Source organism: Pseudonaja textilis, chromosome 4, assembly GCF_049901715.1.
Source record: "Pseudonaja textilis isolate UNSWEBS1 chromosome 4, rPseTex1.2, whole genome shotgun sequence".
NCBI lineage: Eukaryota > Metazoa > Chordata > Lepidosauria > Squamata > Elapidae > Pseudonaja > Pseudonaja textilis.
The window spans coordinates 21752347-21771700 of record NC_141993.1 but is presented as its reverse complement, the minus strand read 5'-3'; the positions used below and the strand labels follow the sequence as shown (position 1 = coordinate 21771700).

The 19354-nt window shown below is 35.2% G+C and overlaps 1 protein-coding gene across 10 annotated transcripts in view; it reads right to left on the bottom strand.

Annotated features, from left to right (window-relative positions):
- Positions 1–19354, bottom strand: part of PCDH15 (protocadherin related 15) — a 579778-nt gene that overhangs the window by 225853 nt on the left and 334571 nt on the right. For all 10 annotated transcript variants that reach the window (XM_087932347.1, XM_087932353.1, XM_087932355.1 and 7 more), the window contains 3 exons: positions 15051–15257; positions 6452–6586; positions 3022–3171 (listed from right to left, as the gene is read on the bottom strand). In XM_087932347.1, the coding sequence (XP_087788473.1) occupies positions 3022–3171; positions 6452–6586; positions 15051–15257 (492 nt within the window). The remainder of the gene's footprint in view (positions 1–3021; positions 3172–6451; positions 6587–15050; positions 15258–19354) is intronic.

The window sequence follows — 19354 nt, the reverse complement described above, 5'->3', positions numbered from 1 at the left end:
TCCCTACCATCCAGTCAGAGTTGAAGAAGCTTCTTGGATGAGAAGCAAAACACCTTGAAAGAAAAACAAGAAAGTCCAGTTGCCTTTTGGAGAAAACATTTTTGGGACAACTATGACCTCAATGACTGAGAATCTCCATTGACATTGAAAACTTTGTGTCAGATCAACTGAATTTTGCTCTTTTTTTTAAATGAAGAGAACACTATGCATATTTTACATCTGTCTGAAGTATGTGAAGACTGTGTGAAATTCAGGCCATTGCTATGAAGCACTATGCGTATTCTGAAAACATTTGGACATCCATTATTTGTGACAGCTGACAACCTTTGTCAAAATCTAGTGTGAGAAATCTAGTGTTTTTTTTATATATTCATTTGATTTATATCTCAGGTTTCTACTGCAGCAATTATTCAAGATGGCTTATTGGATTCTGAAGAAAAGACACTACAGTTACTTAGAATTCAGAAACCTTGTCTTCTACCCTTTTAATACATTTTGTTAAGGAAAATTCAGCAATAATTTGGTTTTAGTTACATTCAGCTAGCAACAGCCTTTTAGGATAAATGTAGTGAATAGATGCAAGCAGGGGTGGGATTCAATTTTTTTAAGAACCAGTTCTGTGGGTGTGGCTTAGTTGGTGGGCATGGCTTGGTGGTCATGTGACTAGTTGGGTGTGGTCAATTCAACATCACTCATATCAAGGCATGCATCTCTTTGCCTGACCTCTCATGACTGGTGATGCTGCAATAGTCGTAAGTGTGAAAAATGGTCATAAGTCACTTTTTTCAGTGCCATTGTAACTTTGAATGGTCACTCCACACAAGCAAAGTACCAGCAAAGGAGGGGAAAAAAAACTCCAGAGAAGTTCCTGAGACAGGAAGTCTAGTCCTGCCAAGAATGTAATAAGGGTTAACGGAGGGGCAGTTTCTGTAAGCAACACCAGAATGTTTTCTTTCTGCCTTCCTTACAGGATTAGGCCAGTAATTTCTTCTAACAAATGGTTCTCCAAAATTCTTAAAATGTTAACAACCGGTTCTAGCGAATAGGTGCGAACTGGTAGAATCCCACCCCTGGATATAAGTTATATAAAAAAGTCAAAACACAGATCAAATAGCAGAATTAGCAGAGATTGACAGAATGTTTGGGGAAAGATGTGAAAATAGATGGATATATTTTAAGACTAAATGCTGGTAGAAAAAAGTGGACAACATTTGGTCTTTTCAAAGGAAAGAATGAAAGAAATGATTGTTTTTTTAAAAAAATTAAGGAGGAAAGAGTGAATAGATTGAGAGGAAACATTAAGTTTAATGGTTGGATGTAGTTGACAAACTCAACAAAAGGAGATAATCTGAAGAAGAAAAATCAGTGTATGAATTGGTGTATGAATCTAGAGAAGCAATGGTGACTTTAAAAGATATTTAGAGGTATTATGAATGATATTGGTGTAATCTAAATCTACTTTTCTTTTTTCTTTCCTAGTTTTCACTTCTTTTGCTATTTCTTATTTTTCCTTCTTTTCTAATCTTGTTTAACATTCAGAACTATACAGGGAATGTGGCAATTATTTTGTTAATATTACAACTTTGGTTTGAAGCAACTGTTATTCTTGACCAGGGGTGTCAAACACATGGCATCACTTTGTCATCACATGACATATCATGACATTTTCCCCATTTGCTAAACCAGGGGTGGGCATGGCCAGCATGTGATGTATCAGGCCCATGGGCCATGAGTTTGACACCCCTGTTCTAGACCAAATGAAATTCATCTGTAAATTAAATTATTATTCCTCTCAGCAACAGCAAGAAACACAACCTTTTCTCACACTGTTTCCTATGCTTGTCCTTTGTATGTACATAACAGTCTTTATTCTTCATGCACACACAATATTATATTTCTTTTCCCTTTGGGGCTAAAAATGTAACCTTTTTTATCAGTTATCTAAATAACCCTAGTAATATTGGCAATGGAATATTTTTTCAACACCAGCTTAACAGTGAAGGAGTAATTAGTTTGTCTCTCATCAAACATGAGTCTATTTAATTAGCAACTCTATCCTATTGTAAGTGTATTTGACTTTCTAGTAGGTGCCCAGGTTTCTAGAAAATTCTAGCAAGTAACAGAGATTATAATCCTAAAAACAGTTAATTTCTCCTACGCAAACTTATTTTCATTTTTTAAATTATTTTTTAATAAAATACTTTTGCAGAACAAAACATGTAAAGAAAAAAATATGACCAGCAAATGTTGGAAATGTAACCCCAAAACGGGCACATTTTATCATATATGGTAGACTGGTGTTAAAGCAAGAAAATTTTGGGCAAAAATACATACATGGTTAGAAAAGATGATAGGGAAACATGTAGATTTTAAACCTGAACTATTTTTATTAGGCATAATACCAGAAAAAAAACTTGATAAGAAAACTATATATTTAATATTGCACATCTTCACAGCAGTGAGTATTATATTTGCAAAATATTGGAAAAATGAAGAAACACCACAAGACAAAGAAATAATTAGGAAGATACTAGATTGTGTAGAAATGGATAGACTTACATTGAAAATTAAACAGAAAGAAGACAAGGAATATTATCAAACATGGAATTTAGTGGTTGGAAAAAGGGGGTGGAGATTAAGAATGTAATCTGTATTGTTAAGCCAATTAACTACCCAGACAACATGATGTTTATTAAGCACTAACAAATGTAAACAATAGAAAATTAATAAAAGTTATAAAAAACAAACAGGTGAATAAAAAAGAAAAGTAGTGGGAAAAGAACAAAGCAATGCAAAAAGAAGAAAAATAAGGGGAAAAAAAGAAAAAATGAGAAAAGACAGAATATAAAGAAATTACTTCCGATCTTTACAGCAATAATAATTGCATTTGGATTTTATTCTCTCCCTCTCTTGTTATATCATAACTCCCTTTGTTCCATAACACAGATTTATTTTCAAGTGTCTTATTATTTTTATTTAAAAAATGGCTGAAAATGCTAACAAAAGAAACTGTTCTATTACCTTGATAACACTTTCTCCTGGTCTCATGTCTGTGTAGATCTTCACATTATATGATATGTTTGAGAAGGTCGGAGAATTATCATTTGCATCAAGCACAAAAATATTGACCGTGACTGGCAAACTTTCTTGTACCCCATCGGAAGCTGTAATCTTCAGAATAAACAGACATGAAGAAATAGATGTGATCGATATGTATATAAAAAATTCTGCTTCTTGTTGTTATTACTAAATTACTAACTAGTTTGAACACTTAAGAAACCAATTCCTTTGAACCCATCTCTAAGCATGTATTTCATATGCATAAAATACATTTCATACAAAATTGCATCTAAAATAAATCATTGGCCTTTAACAAAGTTATTTAAAATTAAAATGATTATGTTATGATATTCTTTAAAGATCCCATTATGGATGGTGAATGCTTAATTCCTATTTCAAATGACTAATTTTAGATCTGATTGATTTTAATAAAATTAAGGTTGGTTTCACTTAGTCTGGAATTAAACTATATTTTGGGTTCATATTCAACTGAATTTACGAACAAAGTCTATAGGGATTCAAGGATAATTTTAGATTAGTACCATTTCCCCTGTCTAATGTGTAAAAAAATCTCTGCTGAAAAATAATTCTAACAAATTTCAAATGATTAATTAAATGTAGATAAAATATTCAAAAGTGAGGATTAACATTTTGTTTCTTTGTTTTAATCCAAGGAACATAGTTTCATTGTATTTTTCACCTTCCAAAGACTGCAGTTACATAAAGTTGTATATATTGCTTATTAGTATCACTACCCAGCAAATTAAATAGTTGGCTTCTTAAAAAAATAAGCATAGCAAGCTACAACATTCGAAAGCACAAACATTATCTAGAAAAAACAGTACCTAAAGGCTAGAATTTTATCAAGACATTGATAAAAAGGCACATAACTATTTATTTATTTAATTTATATCCCACTTTTAATGTTTTTACAAATAACTCAAGGAAGCACCTATCTTCTCCTACAACCAAAACCCGTATGAGGTGGGTTGGGCTGAGAGTGACTAGCTTAAAAGTGACCTATCAGGTATTCATTTCTAGGCAGGACTTGAATTCACAATCTCCTGCTTTCTAGCTTTCTAGACCAAACTACCAGGAATAAAACCTACATAAGAGGTTTTTATTAACAATTAACAATTCTTTTCAACAATTGACAATTTAAAATATAATACTGTAAATGAAAGTAAAAATGCTTCAAACATAAAGTAATTAGCAGCAATGGTAATTTCAAGGATGGGAAATTTGAAAAAGCCCAACAGCTTCATGCCTTGTTTATAAAATCATTTATAAATGTTGCAATTCCTGTGGCCATGTGATTACCATTTGGGCGCATTGCAACTGAAGTACATGTGACTGCTATTTGTGTACTTCCCAATCAGCTTATGACAAGAAGAACGAATGGAGAAGGCAGAAAAAAAACTTGCAAGTCATGATTATTAACAACTGCAGTGAAAATGACCAAGAGAGAATTGATGCCATAAATCCATTGTAGTTACATGATTTGCAGATCCCAATTGTGGTCGCTAAGTAAGGACTCCCTTTACTGGTGAGTTGTTGTACCTTATTCAAGAGGCAAAGCTGTCATATTAGAAAAACTGAGTGCAGTTGAGTGAACTTTCTCTTTGTCCTTAATCCTAGTCACCAACCATTTTTAATCAAAATGTTTTGCTTCCTGAAAAATGTTTGGTGCTTATGATAGATCCCTTCAAATGGAACATAAACATAATTTCAGAATGACTGTATCATGTAGGAATCTTGGGAAATATGAAATTAACTTCTAATGACTATAATGTACCTTAACAGCATAAAGTTTGGACATACTGCATGAATTCAACAGGGTTAAAAGTGTTTTGCTGCTGATTTTCAGTTGCATTCAGTGTCAAATGCATCTCACTGCAGTGTCCAACAATAGTCAGCCAGTATTGATGAATTCCAGCTACCCTGATGCTATTTTCCCATTGTGGCAATGTCCATGTTTATCACTGACTGCAGCTAGGTTATGGGGGGGGAAGGGGAGTCCAAGTATGAATGCAGAAAATGAATCTTCAGTGACATCTTGCACTTCATGCTGTAACAAGTTTTATCAACCAGCTGAATGTAGTTTGATGCTCTGTTGTTGCCAAGAAAATTTTCAAGAACATCCTTGAATGCTTTCCAGGTGGTTTTCTCTGGCTCCACTAACAGATCTTCGAACCACTTGTCATTGATGATGTATCTGTTCTGTGGACCAACAAAAATGCTTTCCTTAATCTTGGCATCAGTTATTCTTGGAAATATCAGTCTCAAATAATGAAAGTCTTCATTTTCCTTGTTCATCACTTTCACAATTTTTTTTCATTAGTCTGAATTTTATGAGTCAAAAAATATCTTTGCCAGATCAACAAGTAGTTTATATGCCATGTTTTTCTAACGTAGAACCAAATTCTTTCAGAGTGTCTATTCCTGTTTAATCTATTGTGAGCCTCTTGCATGGCTGTCCTATTTACACATGCAACAACATCACTTGGTGTAACTGAGCTGTATTTCAAGCAGCACAGCAATTACTTTTAGATCTCCATGCCATTCCAGTTGTATTTGGTGTACTGAATGTGCTTCAACAATATCTTCATGTTTTTGTATATTTCTTTCACGTTCACAATATAGCCAACAGATACAGGAGGGTGTATACTGTCATTGTGTAAAAACAGAAGACTTCTATACAATGGTATGTACTTATTTTCATGATTTGCAGTCAAAAATCTATAAGATATACCCAATATCCACACTCTGAAGTGTTCCAGTATTTCTTACAATTTTTTGGTTTGAAGCATGAGGGCTACATTCAGTAAATGACCAAAAAATTCCTGGAGATAAACACACATCACTTGTGCAGGGGCAACAATTAATCATTTGCCATGAGCCAAGACTAGAAGAGATGGTTTAAATTAAAGGTAGATAGATTTCACTGCATAGTTTCAAGCAGAATTTGGACAGCTATCTGTTGGGAATCCCATGGTCCTATTTTTTTTTCATTTGTTTTTAATTTTGTTGTGAAAACATTCCAAGTGTTTCTCAGGAAGTCCAATGAGTTGGTCAAGCCTAAATTTCTTACCTTTCCAATTGTATGGCTGAACGTGTATTAAACACTTCACCAGATCAACTAGAGACCCATTAGCTAAACTTGTATATAGTTTTGTTAGTTTTAACTTTACTTAGAGTGTTGCTATTTAATATGTTGTGCAAGGTCTGATCATTTTATTGTTTTATGTTCCATAGCTTGTTCAATTCTATGAAATTCTAACAGTTTTCCTAAGATGTCTGCCAAATTAAATTTCAATTGCTTAGCTTTTGCAATAGTTGACAAGATTACCAGTGTCATTCTGACAAAACTCTTAAAATCCCCATCACTTACCGAAAATGTGTATAACTGCTGAAATTCTCTGTCAACTGGCTGAAGTAAGGTGAGGTAGCGGGCTATTCCAGTTTGAGTCACAGTGAAAAATGTATTGTAGTCATTTAGAAACAGATGGAGCAGTGGGTCCTTTGTCTTCAAAATAAAACAAAATGATAATTACATTACCAAAGGGATAATAATATATATATATATAGATCAAGACTATTTTAATGATAACATTAGATATCTGGACTAACAATGATATTCAGGAGAAAACTGTAATCAGCATAAATGGCTGGAATAGCAATTTTTCTTTTGAATTGGAGGGAGATATTGGAAAATAAAAGCCTATTTCCAGTTCCCTGCTTTTAACCAAAATATGAGAGATAAACTTTTATTATTTCCATCAGTAACTAAGACTCTGATCATAGCAGGTTTAGGATAATTTGGTAATTAACAATTATTTCTATAACAAACTTAAAAAGCAAGGGGAGGTTGACAACTCTAGCCCCATGCTATATGAACAAAAACCTCAGACCACAGCAAAATACCTATTTGATTTATACAATATATTCACTACAGAAGCCAATTGTGAGCAACCTGAATTTTAATACAATAATGGAAAAAGGATAATTTCTGATTCAAAACAACCAGCCTTTATTTAAGGTCTTGAGAAAACTGCCAGCATGCTTAATGCAGTTGGAAAGCACAGTAGCTTTCAAATTTTAGCAATTAATTTGGCGCTGTGGATTTTGCAATATATAACAAAAGATTGTGATGTTAATTTTTAAGGCTATGCATTTAAAAAAAAAAAACAGAAAGGGGCCCATATCATCTGGAGATACAGAGTACAAGAATGACAGTAATGGATCCCTCCAGTTTAATTCATATGATTTCCTTGTATGTGAACAATCACTACGGAATTGTTAAAAATATTGAAAAAACAATCAACCTGACAAATTGCCTTCAGTGTAGCATAGATTGACAATCCATACTTTAACATGATAATCAAAGATGACAAGATAGAAAACAATTAACAATAAGCAAGACAGACACCCTGCAGAAATAGTACATTTTTCTCTCTATATTCCTGAATTTCATTCTTGACCTGATTTGTTCCAATTTTGTGCAGAATAGTTAACTGTACACCTCTGAATAAGTAAGACAATACTGTGAACCACAGAAATAGCAAGGGATAGTACTCCTGAAGCAGTGGTGGGATTCAAATAATTTAACAACTTGTTCTCCAAGGATCAGGTTGGCTGTCATGGAAGGCATGGCCCATCCCTATCCTGTAGCTCCGCTGCTCCTGTGGGACGAGCCTCCCATGATGGCCAACCTGACCCTGGGAGAACCGGTTGTTAAATTACCCCTGTTGAAGTAATTCCCTGTTAGGAGAATGAGCGCATACAGGGAGACGTATTTGAGAGTAGTGTTTGAATAATACACACACAGCACACAGATATACTGTACAGTAAATGTAGGTTTTTACTTCCAGAAAGATTTAAGCAAAGTTCAAAATAAGCAGTCCAAAGTCATTCACAGGTTAAATCAGTCAGTTTTCAGTCCAGGGATACTCCAGTAACAAATTCCAGTATCAAAAACAGTTCAGGATCAGACTTACATCAAATTCAAGAATAGCAGTCAATTAGGAAAAATGGAGGAACAGCAATACTCTCCAACAGAAAGAAACAGATACTCACTGAGACTACGACTGAGACAACCCAAGTTTCTGGCTCCATCTTATGGCCGTTTGAGAAACCATACCCAATTACACTTTTGCATTTTCTTAAAGATACAGTTTTAAAATGTCTACCCTGGTTTATATATTTCCAACCCAAATAGCTGTTAGGTGACTTACATTTCTAACAACCCCCTCTCATTATCGAAGTGGATCCTGGGCACTGCACTGTAATGGAAAAATGGGCAGTAGACCAGACAGCATGAGAGGAGGAGGAGCAGGGAGAATAAATAGGAAAAGTGGTCTTCTCCTTCCCTCACACCATCTGCTCCATTGTGCTCTATTGAAGCACAGTGCAGCGCCCAGGATCCACTTTGATAGCAGGGTGGGTGGGTGAATAATTTAACAACCGCTTCACCCAAACCAGTGTAAATGGATTGAATCCCACCACTGTCCTGAGGTTAAATAGTTAAATAAAGCGGTCCCTACTCACAGTCACTCATGCCCTGGTCACTTCCCATCTTGATAATTGCAACACATTCTACATGAGGCTGCCCTTGAAGAGCATCCCAAAGCTCCAGTTAGTGCAAAATGCTGTGGCTCACATGGTTTTATGCAGACCCCGGTGTGCACATGTATCACCACTCCTTCAGAAGCAGCATTGGTTGCCAATTTTGCTTCCGGGTGCAATTCAAGGTGCTAGTTGTCACCTTTAAAGCTCTTAATGGCTTGGGTCCAGGTTATCTGAGGAAACATCTCTTGCCAGTGACATCCACCCAACCCATTAGAGTGAGGAGGTAGGGAATGCTGCGGGTCACATTTGAGGAAGATACACCTGGTGGGACCTAGAAGAACGGCCTTCTCTGTGGTGGCTCCATCTCTCTGGAACATATTTCCCCCAGAGATTAGAATGGTTCCCTCATTAATACTATTCCAAAAGGAATGGATATGAATAAAGAGGAACATTAGGACAGGGACAGTAGGCACGTTGGTACGCTTATGCATGTCCCTTACAGACCTCTTAGGAATAGGGTGAGGTCAACAGTAGACAGTCTAAGGTTAAAGTTTTTGGGGTTTAGGGAAGAAACCACAGAGTCAAGTAGTGTATTCCAGACATTGATCACTCTGTTGCTGAAGTCGTATTTCCTACAATCAAGTTTGGTGCGGTTAACCTTGAGTTTGTATCTATTATGTGCTCTTCTATTGTTGTGGTTGAAGCTGAAGTAGTCATTGCATTGAAGTAGGACATTGCAATAGATAATTTTATGTACCACGCTTAGGTTGGACTGAAGGCAGTGTAGTTCTAGATTGTGTTAATAATTATGTTACTGTTTTAATAGAAAAACATTGGGCTCCAAGGGAGTAAAGAGAAATAAAGGACTGATTTAATACCATCAATTTTCAAACTAAAAACCACAATACTGAGACTTTCCCATTCCAAAAATATTGCAATGATTTTTTTCTCTCTTCATGTTATCATATTTAATAATGGAAACTTTTTACAATATTATTGTGAAGATGTTTACATGTCAGCTCATCTGCTGATTAATTTGAAACTCGAGGTTTTTGAATGATCTGAAAAGAAATACAACTGACTTATAGACATCCATTAAGCAACCATTTGAAGTTACAATGGCACTGAAAAGAGTGACTTAAAACCAGTCATCCTGCTTAAAACCATTACAGCTTCTCTTCCGGTCATGTCATCAAAATTCAGCTGATTGGCAAGCGACATGTATTGACAATGGTTGCAGCATCCTAGGTCACAAATGTGATTGCCTTTTGTGACCTACCCAGCAAACTTCTGACAAGCAAAGCCAATAGAGCTGGATTTACATAATAACTGCATGATTTACTGAACAACTCCAGTGATTTGCTTGGCAAAAAAGGTAGCCAAATTGGGTGCAACTCACTTAACAACTGCCTTGTAAGCAACATAAATTATGGTCCCAATTGTGGGTCACAAGTCAAGGATTACCTGCAATAATGATAGCTATTATGGTAGATCCGAGCTGTAAAAGCTTTCCCTATCACGATAAAAGCAACGTTTCGGCAGAATCTCATCTCCCATCATCAGGCTTCTGGCTGGTCTACTGCCCATTTTTCCATTACAGTGCAGCGCCCAGGATCCACTTCAATAATGAGAGGGGGTTGTTAGAAATATAAGTCACCTAACAACTATTTGGGTTGGAAATATATAATACAGAAGCCTGATGATGGCAGATGAGATTCTGCCGAAACGATGCTACAACTTTAAAAGCACAACTACAATGATGTGGGAAAATACCCGAACAAAGCTGAACACCATACATGTAAGTACCCGTGAAAACTTAAGAATAAATAAATATAAATATAAATATAAATATAAATATATAAATATATAAATATATAAATATATATATATATATATATATAAATATAAATATATATATATATATATATATATATATATATTTTCTGAGGTTCTCATGGTATTTGTAAGTGGATCTTTGGTTGTTCGGTTTTTCTCACGAAGATCTCGAGTATCTAGGCAGCGTTTGATGAAGTCTCATTCATCATCTTCAGGCTCTGTCTTCAGCTCTTGCTTCTCAGAGTGAGAACTTCTCACTCTGAGAAGCAAGAGCTGAAGACAGAAGCCTGAAGATGATGAATGAGACTTCATCAAACGTTGTCTAGATATTCAATCTTACACGGGAGAAAACCCGAACAACCAAAGATAGATAGATAGATAGATAGATAGATATGTGTGTGTGTGTGTGTGTGTGTGAGTGTGTGTGTGTATGTATATGTATATATGTTTTCTTATGTATATATGTATCTATGTATATTTCTTAAGTTTTCGCGGGTATTTATATGTATGGTATTCAGCTTTGTTCGGGCATTTTCCCATGTCATTATAGTTGTGCTTTTAAAGTTGTAGCAACGTTTTGGCAGAATCTCATCTGCCATCATCAGGCTTCTGTACAGTGTTTGTCTGTGAGTCAGACAAAACGGCTGTGAAAGTCTGACTCACAGACGAACACTATACAGAAGCCTGATGATGGCAGATGAGATTCTGCGAAAACGTTGCTACAACTTTAAAAGCACAACTACAATGACATGGGAAAATACCCGAACAAAGCTGAATACCATACATGTAAGTACCCGTGAAAACTTAAGAAAACATATATTTGTATATGTATATGTATGGTGGTTATCTGTGTTTTTACAGTGTAAGATTGCTAGCCCTAGTAAGGTCAGACATACAGTATACTTCAGGAGTATAACCACACCACTGCAATCATGTGGTAGAAACTAGCAATCAGGGAAAGAACTACATTATTTTGTTTTATTCTTGATATATTCCTCCCCCACATTGGTTCTCTCTTAATCTGGAGATCAAATAGTATCACAGAAAAGACTGCTATATATACACAGAAAGTAGAAAGTAGAAGTGATGCTGAAAAGAGTATAGTATTACAAAATAGCCTAATAATAATATAGCTTAAGATGAAAAAAAAAAGATGTGGTTATTCCTGCATTTTGACCAAAATATGTTCGCCTGTAGAAACACAGACACAAAGAACAATCAAGAAAAATATTAACTCATGCTTCTACCGCTAGTTATAGAGGTAGATTTTACTTCATTAAGTGGTTCTTTCTCATAAGCATATTAAATATAATTAAAGAAAGAATACATTTTTTAAAAATAATTTTGCTAATTATATTCTGGTTTTAATTTATGTGTGCTTTATTTTTTTTGATCGATGGTCAGCCATAGAAATTTGTTTGGCAAGTAAAATAACAAATAAGTATTAATACAACAAGCTGTAATCAGCTAGTTTATATTTGTTGTATGGGAAAATGAAAGCTTTCAGTTTTCATTTTTGAAAATAGAGAATAAAATATTGTTTTGAACTCTGAAGACAATATTAGAAAGGCAGAAAATGAGTAGAGTATCAAATCTAGTTTTAGCTTTGAAACCAAATGATAAAATTTGCTTTAACAACGAGCAGTTTTCAAAGAAAGCACAAAGAATTGTGATTGTTCAAACACCATTGTATAAAAAAGTTTTTGTGTGGAAAAAAAATTAATTTGAAAAAAACTCCAAGAGGTAAAAGATAAAAGTAACACAACAAAAAGAAGGCACACTTAAAATACCTACAGGAATGGCACCTGATGGAATCTAAAAAGCAAAAATAAACAAATAAATAGAATAAGTAGAAGTACTTAGTGCCTTTGTGTAACACATACTACCCAGTAAAATAATCTATTGAAATCTGAAAAAAGCTGGGTGACCAACATTCATTATAAGAACTTTAGACATCTTGGTACAAACATTACAATTATAGGTTGAAATGAATTATAATATCAAACACTAAACTTCTCTTAATATGTTTCCATTATATGATTGAAGGACTGGGACTCATATGATTTTGTTTTTCTGCTGATGTGTTGCTTGCCCCATTGAATTATTTGTCTGTATTTTAATTTACAACAAAATGCCAGTTCTCAGATGGCTAAAAGAAAGGAAAAAAACTCTTAAAAACAGATAGAGATGTATTAAATCGTTTCCCCTTATATTACGTATCAGGCGTTTCGTTGTTTTCCATAATATCGGGCCTTTTGGTTTGTCCAGCATTTATTCTGAAGCCAATGGAGATGAGTTAATGATGACTGTGGATTTTCAATTATTCATTATTATATCTTAAACAGCATGACTATGAATATGGGATGATATTCATTGTGTAAATGAATCACACATGATCTTCCTTCCTAGCTTGTGAGTGGTACTTGATTTTAATAAGTTAGATAAGTTTATTAAAGTTAATTAAAAAATGTAACGAAATCAGCATGTGCTATATAACTGAGACATGCTGGATTAACTAATGTGCTTGAGGAGGCTGTGTAACATTTAGCACACCGATTTAGATTTTTGAGCACACTGGTAAGTTACTAACATTTACAAATGATCCACAGCCCAGACTGTGATTTCTTTGTCATTGTGAAATTTCAACATGGTAAACCTAATGTCAATAGTATTGAAATTGCAAATTGAATTGATTCCCCCAAAGGAAACTGGAAATTCTGAATTGATCTTCTGTATAAACTCCCTCCCCCCACCCATGCAATGCAAGATGCTGCTGAACAATATTAAACCATAAATGGCATTCAGAATTGTTTGGATTGTTTTTAAAAGAAAATTATTTGTCTTTATTTTAGTTTCTTTAACAAACAACTATATATTCCAGGGACTGATGCTTAGAATGTAACTTCCAAACTTTTCAAATGATACAAATGACAGCATTCATTTCAACTAGTTAGCTTTTCACTGTCAAGCATGTAAATGTACATGCTTTAAAAACAAAACCAGGGACCAATTTAACATATGATTGAAGAAACAAAGGGTCTATGTGTGTGTGTTTTAAGGGAAGTAAGGGATATATAAATATCTAGGTTATGTTGCTGAGAACCCACTGGGAAGTTTTGATCCATTTGTATTGCTGAATGGATCTGCTGTTAGGTTTGTACACTTTATTTGCTTTTACACTGTTGTTTTATTCTGATACTATGAGCCCCCCAGAGTTTATTGGACCTGGACAGTGCCTAAGTAGAACAGAATCAATAAATACATTTAATGCATGCAAATCTAAAAATCTATGCACAAAGCAAAAAGTGTAACCAAGACGATTTGCAGATCAGTTAGGGATTAAAACATAAGAAGAGTAGCTTTTCTCACTACTGAAAGATAAGATATATCATATTTACCAATGGGAAGAGGAGTTCTCCTCCCCACCTTGATAATTACCTGAGACTTAAAGAGGTAATCCTGCATGACTAAGAATAAAATACACTGCGGATTGCTGAAAGGCATCAGTGTTTTTTAAGATTAACTGTGCATACTGAGTTTTAACGTTTTTTCTCTAACTCTTAAACTTGGTTTCCCTTAAATTTCTTTCCTTCTATCTTCTGTTATCTCTTCTTCCACTTTTTCTCCCTTTCTTCTTCGAATGCATCTCTTCCTATCTCTTTTATTAGGTTCTTTTTTTTCACCATCTTTTTTGCTGTTTCTGCCAAAAGGAAACGGAAGGCAGCTGCGTGCGATGATATATTTTGGTGTTTTTTGGTGTGAAAGTGGTTCTTATGTGTGAGTTGGAATGGTTAAAGTACACTGCGTAAACAATTCTTTAAATAGAATAAGCAGAGTATTTTATACAACTTGTGGCTTCCCAACAGGCAGGTATGTATCTGTGTGACATGGACATATTTATTGCTGTGGAAAAAAATATATTTCAGCAACCTTGACAAGATAAAGCATTGCAATTAGCTATATTTTCTCCTATTTCCCATTTAGGAGTCATCTTAAATAAAGGTGTAGTTCTTTTGGGGATAAATGTGTCTACTTCATAACTTTTAAAAGTATAGCAAGTCATTATCCTCAGATTATACATATGTGTGAAATCATGTTCTAGTTTTAATTCGCAGAGAATTTCAACTTTCTTTCCTCAGAGTAGAAACCATTTCATTTTTCCTTTGAATATTAAGAAGATAATATTGTATGGAGTTACCAAAATGTCTTAAGAATATCTTCTTTCTGTTAAACTTTTCTTTCTGCATGAATTTGTTTAGTGGCTTGAGGGAGGTCATTGAGTGAGGCCAAATTAAAACTAATTGGGGCCCATAATCCATATTATTTTGATTCCATTGTAGGCAAAAGCTACTTCATTTGCTGAATCCTCTGGGGAAAATTTATTGTGCTTGGAATACATCCTAGACTTCAATGATTAACATGAAAAATTTAATAGAAGGATAAATTGTTAATAACTAGTTCTCAAATGTCTGAAATCTTAGGGGGTTTTTCATGTTATATGTAGCATGGAGATTAAATAGAATCTAACATTTGAAATATATGTTGCATATCCCCCAAAGCACAAATTGGTATGATCAAATACAAACCTCTTCAACATCATTATCTAAAGCTATGATCTGCAGTGGAGATGTCAGGTTCTGATGATCAGAAATAGTTGTACCGACAGGAGAAGATTCTGAAATAAAGCCTTCATATGTTGATTTGGTAAAGAAAGGTTTCTGGTTGTTTTCATCTAAAACTTCAATATGCAGATTAGCAAAGGCTGGAAGAGGATGGCCATTGTCTTGTTCAGCCTGAAAAAGCAAAAGGTTAATATACTATAAATTCCTGCTGTCATTTTTAACATTAATTGGTTTTAATTTTGTCTTTTAGAGTGGCGATACATTTTACTGACTTGTTTGTGTTTCTTTCTAACTACAGCTGAATTATGTAGCAAAGTTAGATGCCAGCAATTTATCACATATTGATAAATTACTAGAAGCAAGTCACAAACTATATAGATTTTTTTTTTCCTGAATGAAAGCCTTTCATTAACTCAAAAAAAAATAAAAATAAATATTATACCCAGGACAGTCATATTAACACTACACTACAAATGTATCACAAAACTACATGATTCATTAGGAAATAGGTAGGTAAGTCTATAAACAGGTGAAGGTTTTCTTTCGGGTAGTCTGTGGAAGTGAAAAAAAAGGAAAGGCAGGATAAAAAGTCTACTAACTCCTTTGAACTTTGGTGATGAAAAAAAAAAACCTGAGAATACAAACAACAGTGAATAAAACAAATAGCCCACAGAACAAATAAGTTCAGAGTTAAGTTTTCAGTGCATGAGTGATCATGCTCAAAATATCATATTTTGGACAGATTATGCAAAGAATTGTCTCTCTTTAGAAATCTTTAAGGCTGGAAAAAGTGGAACTAGAAAGAAGAGGATGATTAGCAACAAATGGTCTCAGTTATAGTTATTATTGACGCACCATTGGAAGACCTGAATGACAAGGTTGGGAAGTGATCTTTTGTGAGAAAAATCTGTGTGTCATTAACAATCAACAACATTAGGCAACACAATTTTTGTTCCTGGCTTCTAAGTGTTACATGCTTATGTCTAAAACCTATGCAAAAATGGCTATATTCATCACAAACTTTGATTTTGTAACCACAACTTACAAAAGTTTCATATTTATATCGACAAAACAGATGTTTTTATCTTTTTAAGCAGTTAGAGAAAATATCTATTTTCTATTTAATTTAGGCTTAATGAATTAGGAAAACACATTTTGTCACAAGGAACAAAAACTAATTGAAATTTGTTACACAGTGTAATTCGATGGCATATATTAAATCAGATAGATTTGCATGGATAAATATGGATGTTTAAACTTTTAAAAAGCTGTTGTAATTTTTAAAAAGTGTATTTTTAAAAACAAATACATTTGGGGATAAAGATTACCAGAAATCAGACAAAACTAAGCATTTCTAAACAATGGAATTATGTATTAATTCAACTCTTTGTTTTGTTCATAAGTAAACAACTAATTTTTCTCCCCTGGAAAACTATTTTCAAAAATATCAAAGCTATAAAACCCAGTTGCTTTGTTCTTTAAAAGCAGCATTTCTTCCTGGCAGAAAAGGAATGCTATTCCCTTTGATAATACCTGTACAGATATAAAAGATGCAATTACAGCAAAAATTATTTGCAAAGTCCAGAGTTTTAGATGAACTATTATTCTGCCTTTTGCTTCAAATTGAATGAATAAATCTATTCAGAAGAAATCAGTGTAAGAATTAGAACTTACAAAGAGGATTCTGAATATGAATATTTGGTGGTTCTACGTTTTTTTCAAGGTAATATATGTCTCAGTTCTATAAATGAGGGATCAATAAAATATATAATTTTGAAACTACTCAGTAGAGCATAGGTAGCGATAGCAATAGCATTTAGGCTTACATATTGCCCTATAGTATTGTACAGCACTATCTGGGTGGTTTATAATGTAAGCTTTATGTACATATTTCCTCCTACAATCTGGGTCCTCATTTTACCAATCTTGGAAGGATGGAAGACTGAGTCAACCCTGACCCCATCAGGAGCAAACTCCAGGGTGGGGGTAGAGTTTGCTTGCAATATTGTACTTTATCCATTGCTTCACCAGGGATAGGACCAATGCATCTGGCAATTTTGTCCCATGAAATCCTTGAGATTAAAGGCAGCCAGCAAAATTCCACAAATAATGTCAATTTTTTTGGAGGTGTTTAAAGACACTTGGCAATTTTTGGGACTGCTAGAGATCAGCGGGAAGCATCTCTGCAAAGGAACTGCCAGAGCCAATTACATACTGGACTTTTTCACATTTGTTTCCTAAATAAAATTACCAACTTCCCTATTTGACTTGGTAGCTTTATTTTACTAGAATGAGAAAAGGTTGAAAACAACAACCCTGGATTAGTAGAATGTCCAAGCCATGCCATAAACTGATGAAAAGATTTAGTATCTAGACCAGAGGTATCAAACGTGCTTCATCATGGCGGAGTCACATGACGTAGCACAGTGGTAGGATTCAAAAAGTTTTACCACCGGTTCGGTGGGTGTGGCTTGGTGGGAGCACTTTGTATGCATGCACACACTTTGCACGCCCACGCATGACAAACACACACTTTGCACAGGTGCAGAGGTGTTTGCACAGGCACAGATGTGTTTGTACAGCGCACTCTCCTGGTTGCTTCAGCAGCTGCCATGCGGCACTCTGCTGTGCCGTGCAAAGCAGCTGTGCTTCAAAAGCAGAGGATAAAGGTAAGTATCAGAGCCCAGATGGGCAGGTGGGCCCAACAGCAGAACAGTGGAGAGAACTGGTTCTGTCTCCGCTGCTCATTGCCACTACTGGCTCGGCAGAAATGAGCTGAACTGGTAGAATACCACTACAATACAAGGCATGGGCACGGCCAGCACATGACACATCTGGCCTGCAGGCCACGAGCTTGACAGCCCTCATCTAGATAGTTTAAGATTAGTTTGGCTACCGTTGCAGGTATAGAGAATAGAAGTGAGACAATGATGGTTCTAATGCTGCAAGGAATTCTAACAGATTAGGGGTGGGATTCTACCAGTTCTCTCCTATTCACTAGAACCATTTGTTAACATTCTAAGCAATTCGGAGAACCAGTTGTTAGAAGAAACTGGCCTAATCCTGTAAGGAAGGCAGGAAGGAAACATTCTGGTGTTGCTTACTGAAACTGCTCTCCGTTAACCCTTATTACATTTTTGGCAGGACTAGGCTTCCTGTCTCAGGAACCTATCTGGAATTTTTTTTCCTTCCTTTGCTGGTACTTTGCTTGTATGGAGTGACCATTCAAAATTACAATGGCACTGAAAAAAGTGACTTATGACCATTTTTCACACTTACAACTGTTGCAGCATCCCCACAGTTATGAGAGACCAGGCGAGGAGATGCGTGCCTCAATGTGAGTGATATTGAGTTGGCCATGCCCAGCCAATAACATGACCACCAAGCCACATCCACCCAGTCACATGACCACCAAGCCATGCCCATCACCTAAGCCACGCCCACAGAACCGGTTGTTAAAAATTTTGAGTTCCACCCCTGATTAGCAAGTAGTTGAGGCCTTGGGGGAGGATATTGTGTTCTGTGGTGGAGAAAGGGTGGCCTGAAATGTTGAATACTGTGAGCATTCAAAACTGATATGAAATTCCTGGAAACCTGGTACTCAGACAAATCAGTGACCAATCTACACATAGAGAAAAACTGCATTTACATGCCATTCAAAAGAGACAGGGAAGCTACAAAAGAAATTAAAAGACCATGAGCTAACACTGAGATAAGCAGGGCTTAACACCCCCGCCCCCAAAACCCCCCTGATCAAACAGAAAGCAGTACTCTTATCAAGGAATGACCAGGGAGAAAAACCATGCCCTTCTCCCCAAGATTGGCAGGGCAAGCTATTGTATAGAAACAGGTAGCAACTTCCATAATTACTAACATTAACGAAGTTACCAAGTTGGGTGATGAACTGTCTGCAAGCCAAGGAGTCCAGTAATATATTTGTTAGTTTCCTTCACAATAAATTAATGTTTCAGGCTGCTTTAGCTAATGCAACTAAGGCTGCCTGAAATATAATACAAACCTAATAATTAACTAGCAATTCCTAGTTAATTCTGTATGGCAAACTTGGCTTGTGCTTAAGAGATCAAAATAAATTCCAAGATGGTAGGTGAAATGGAGAAGCTGAAAAAAAAAAACAAGTCCTAAAATAAGATAATGGCAAATTACATCGGATTACTGACATAAAAATTAGGTGGTTGGGCCATGTAATCACCCAAAGTTGAACTGAACTCAAGGGAAGCAATAAAGACAAATGGTCAGAATCATTGCTA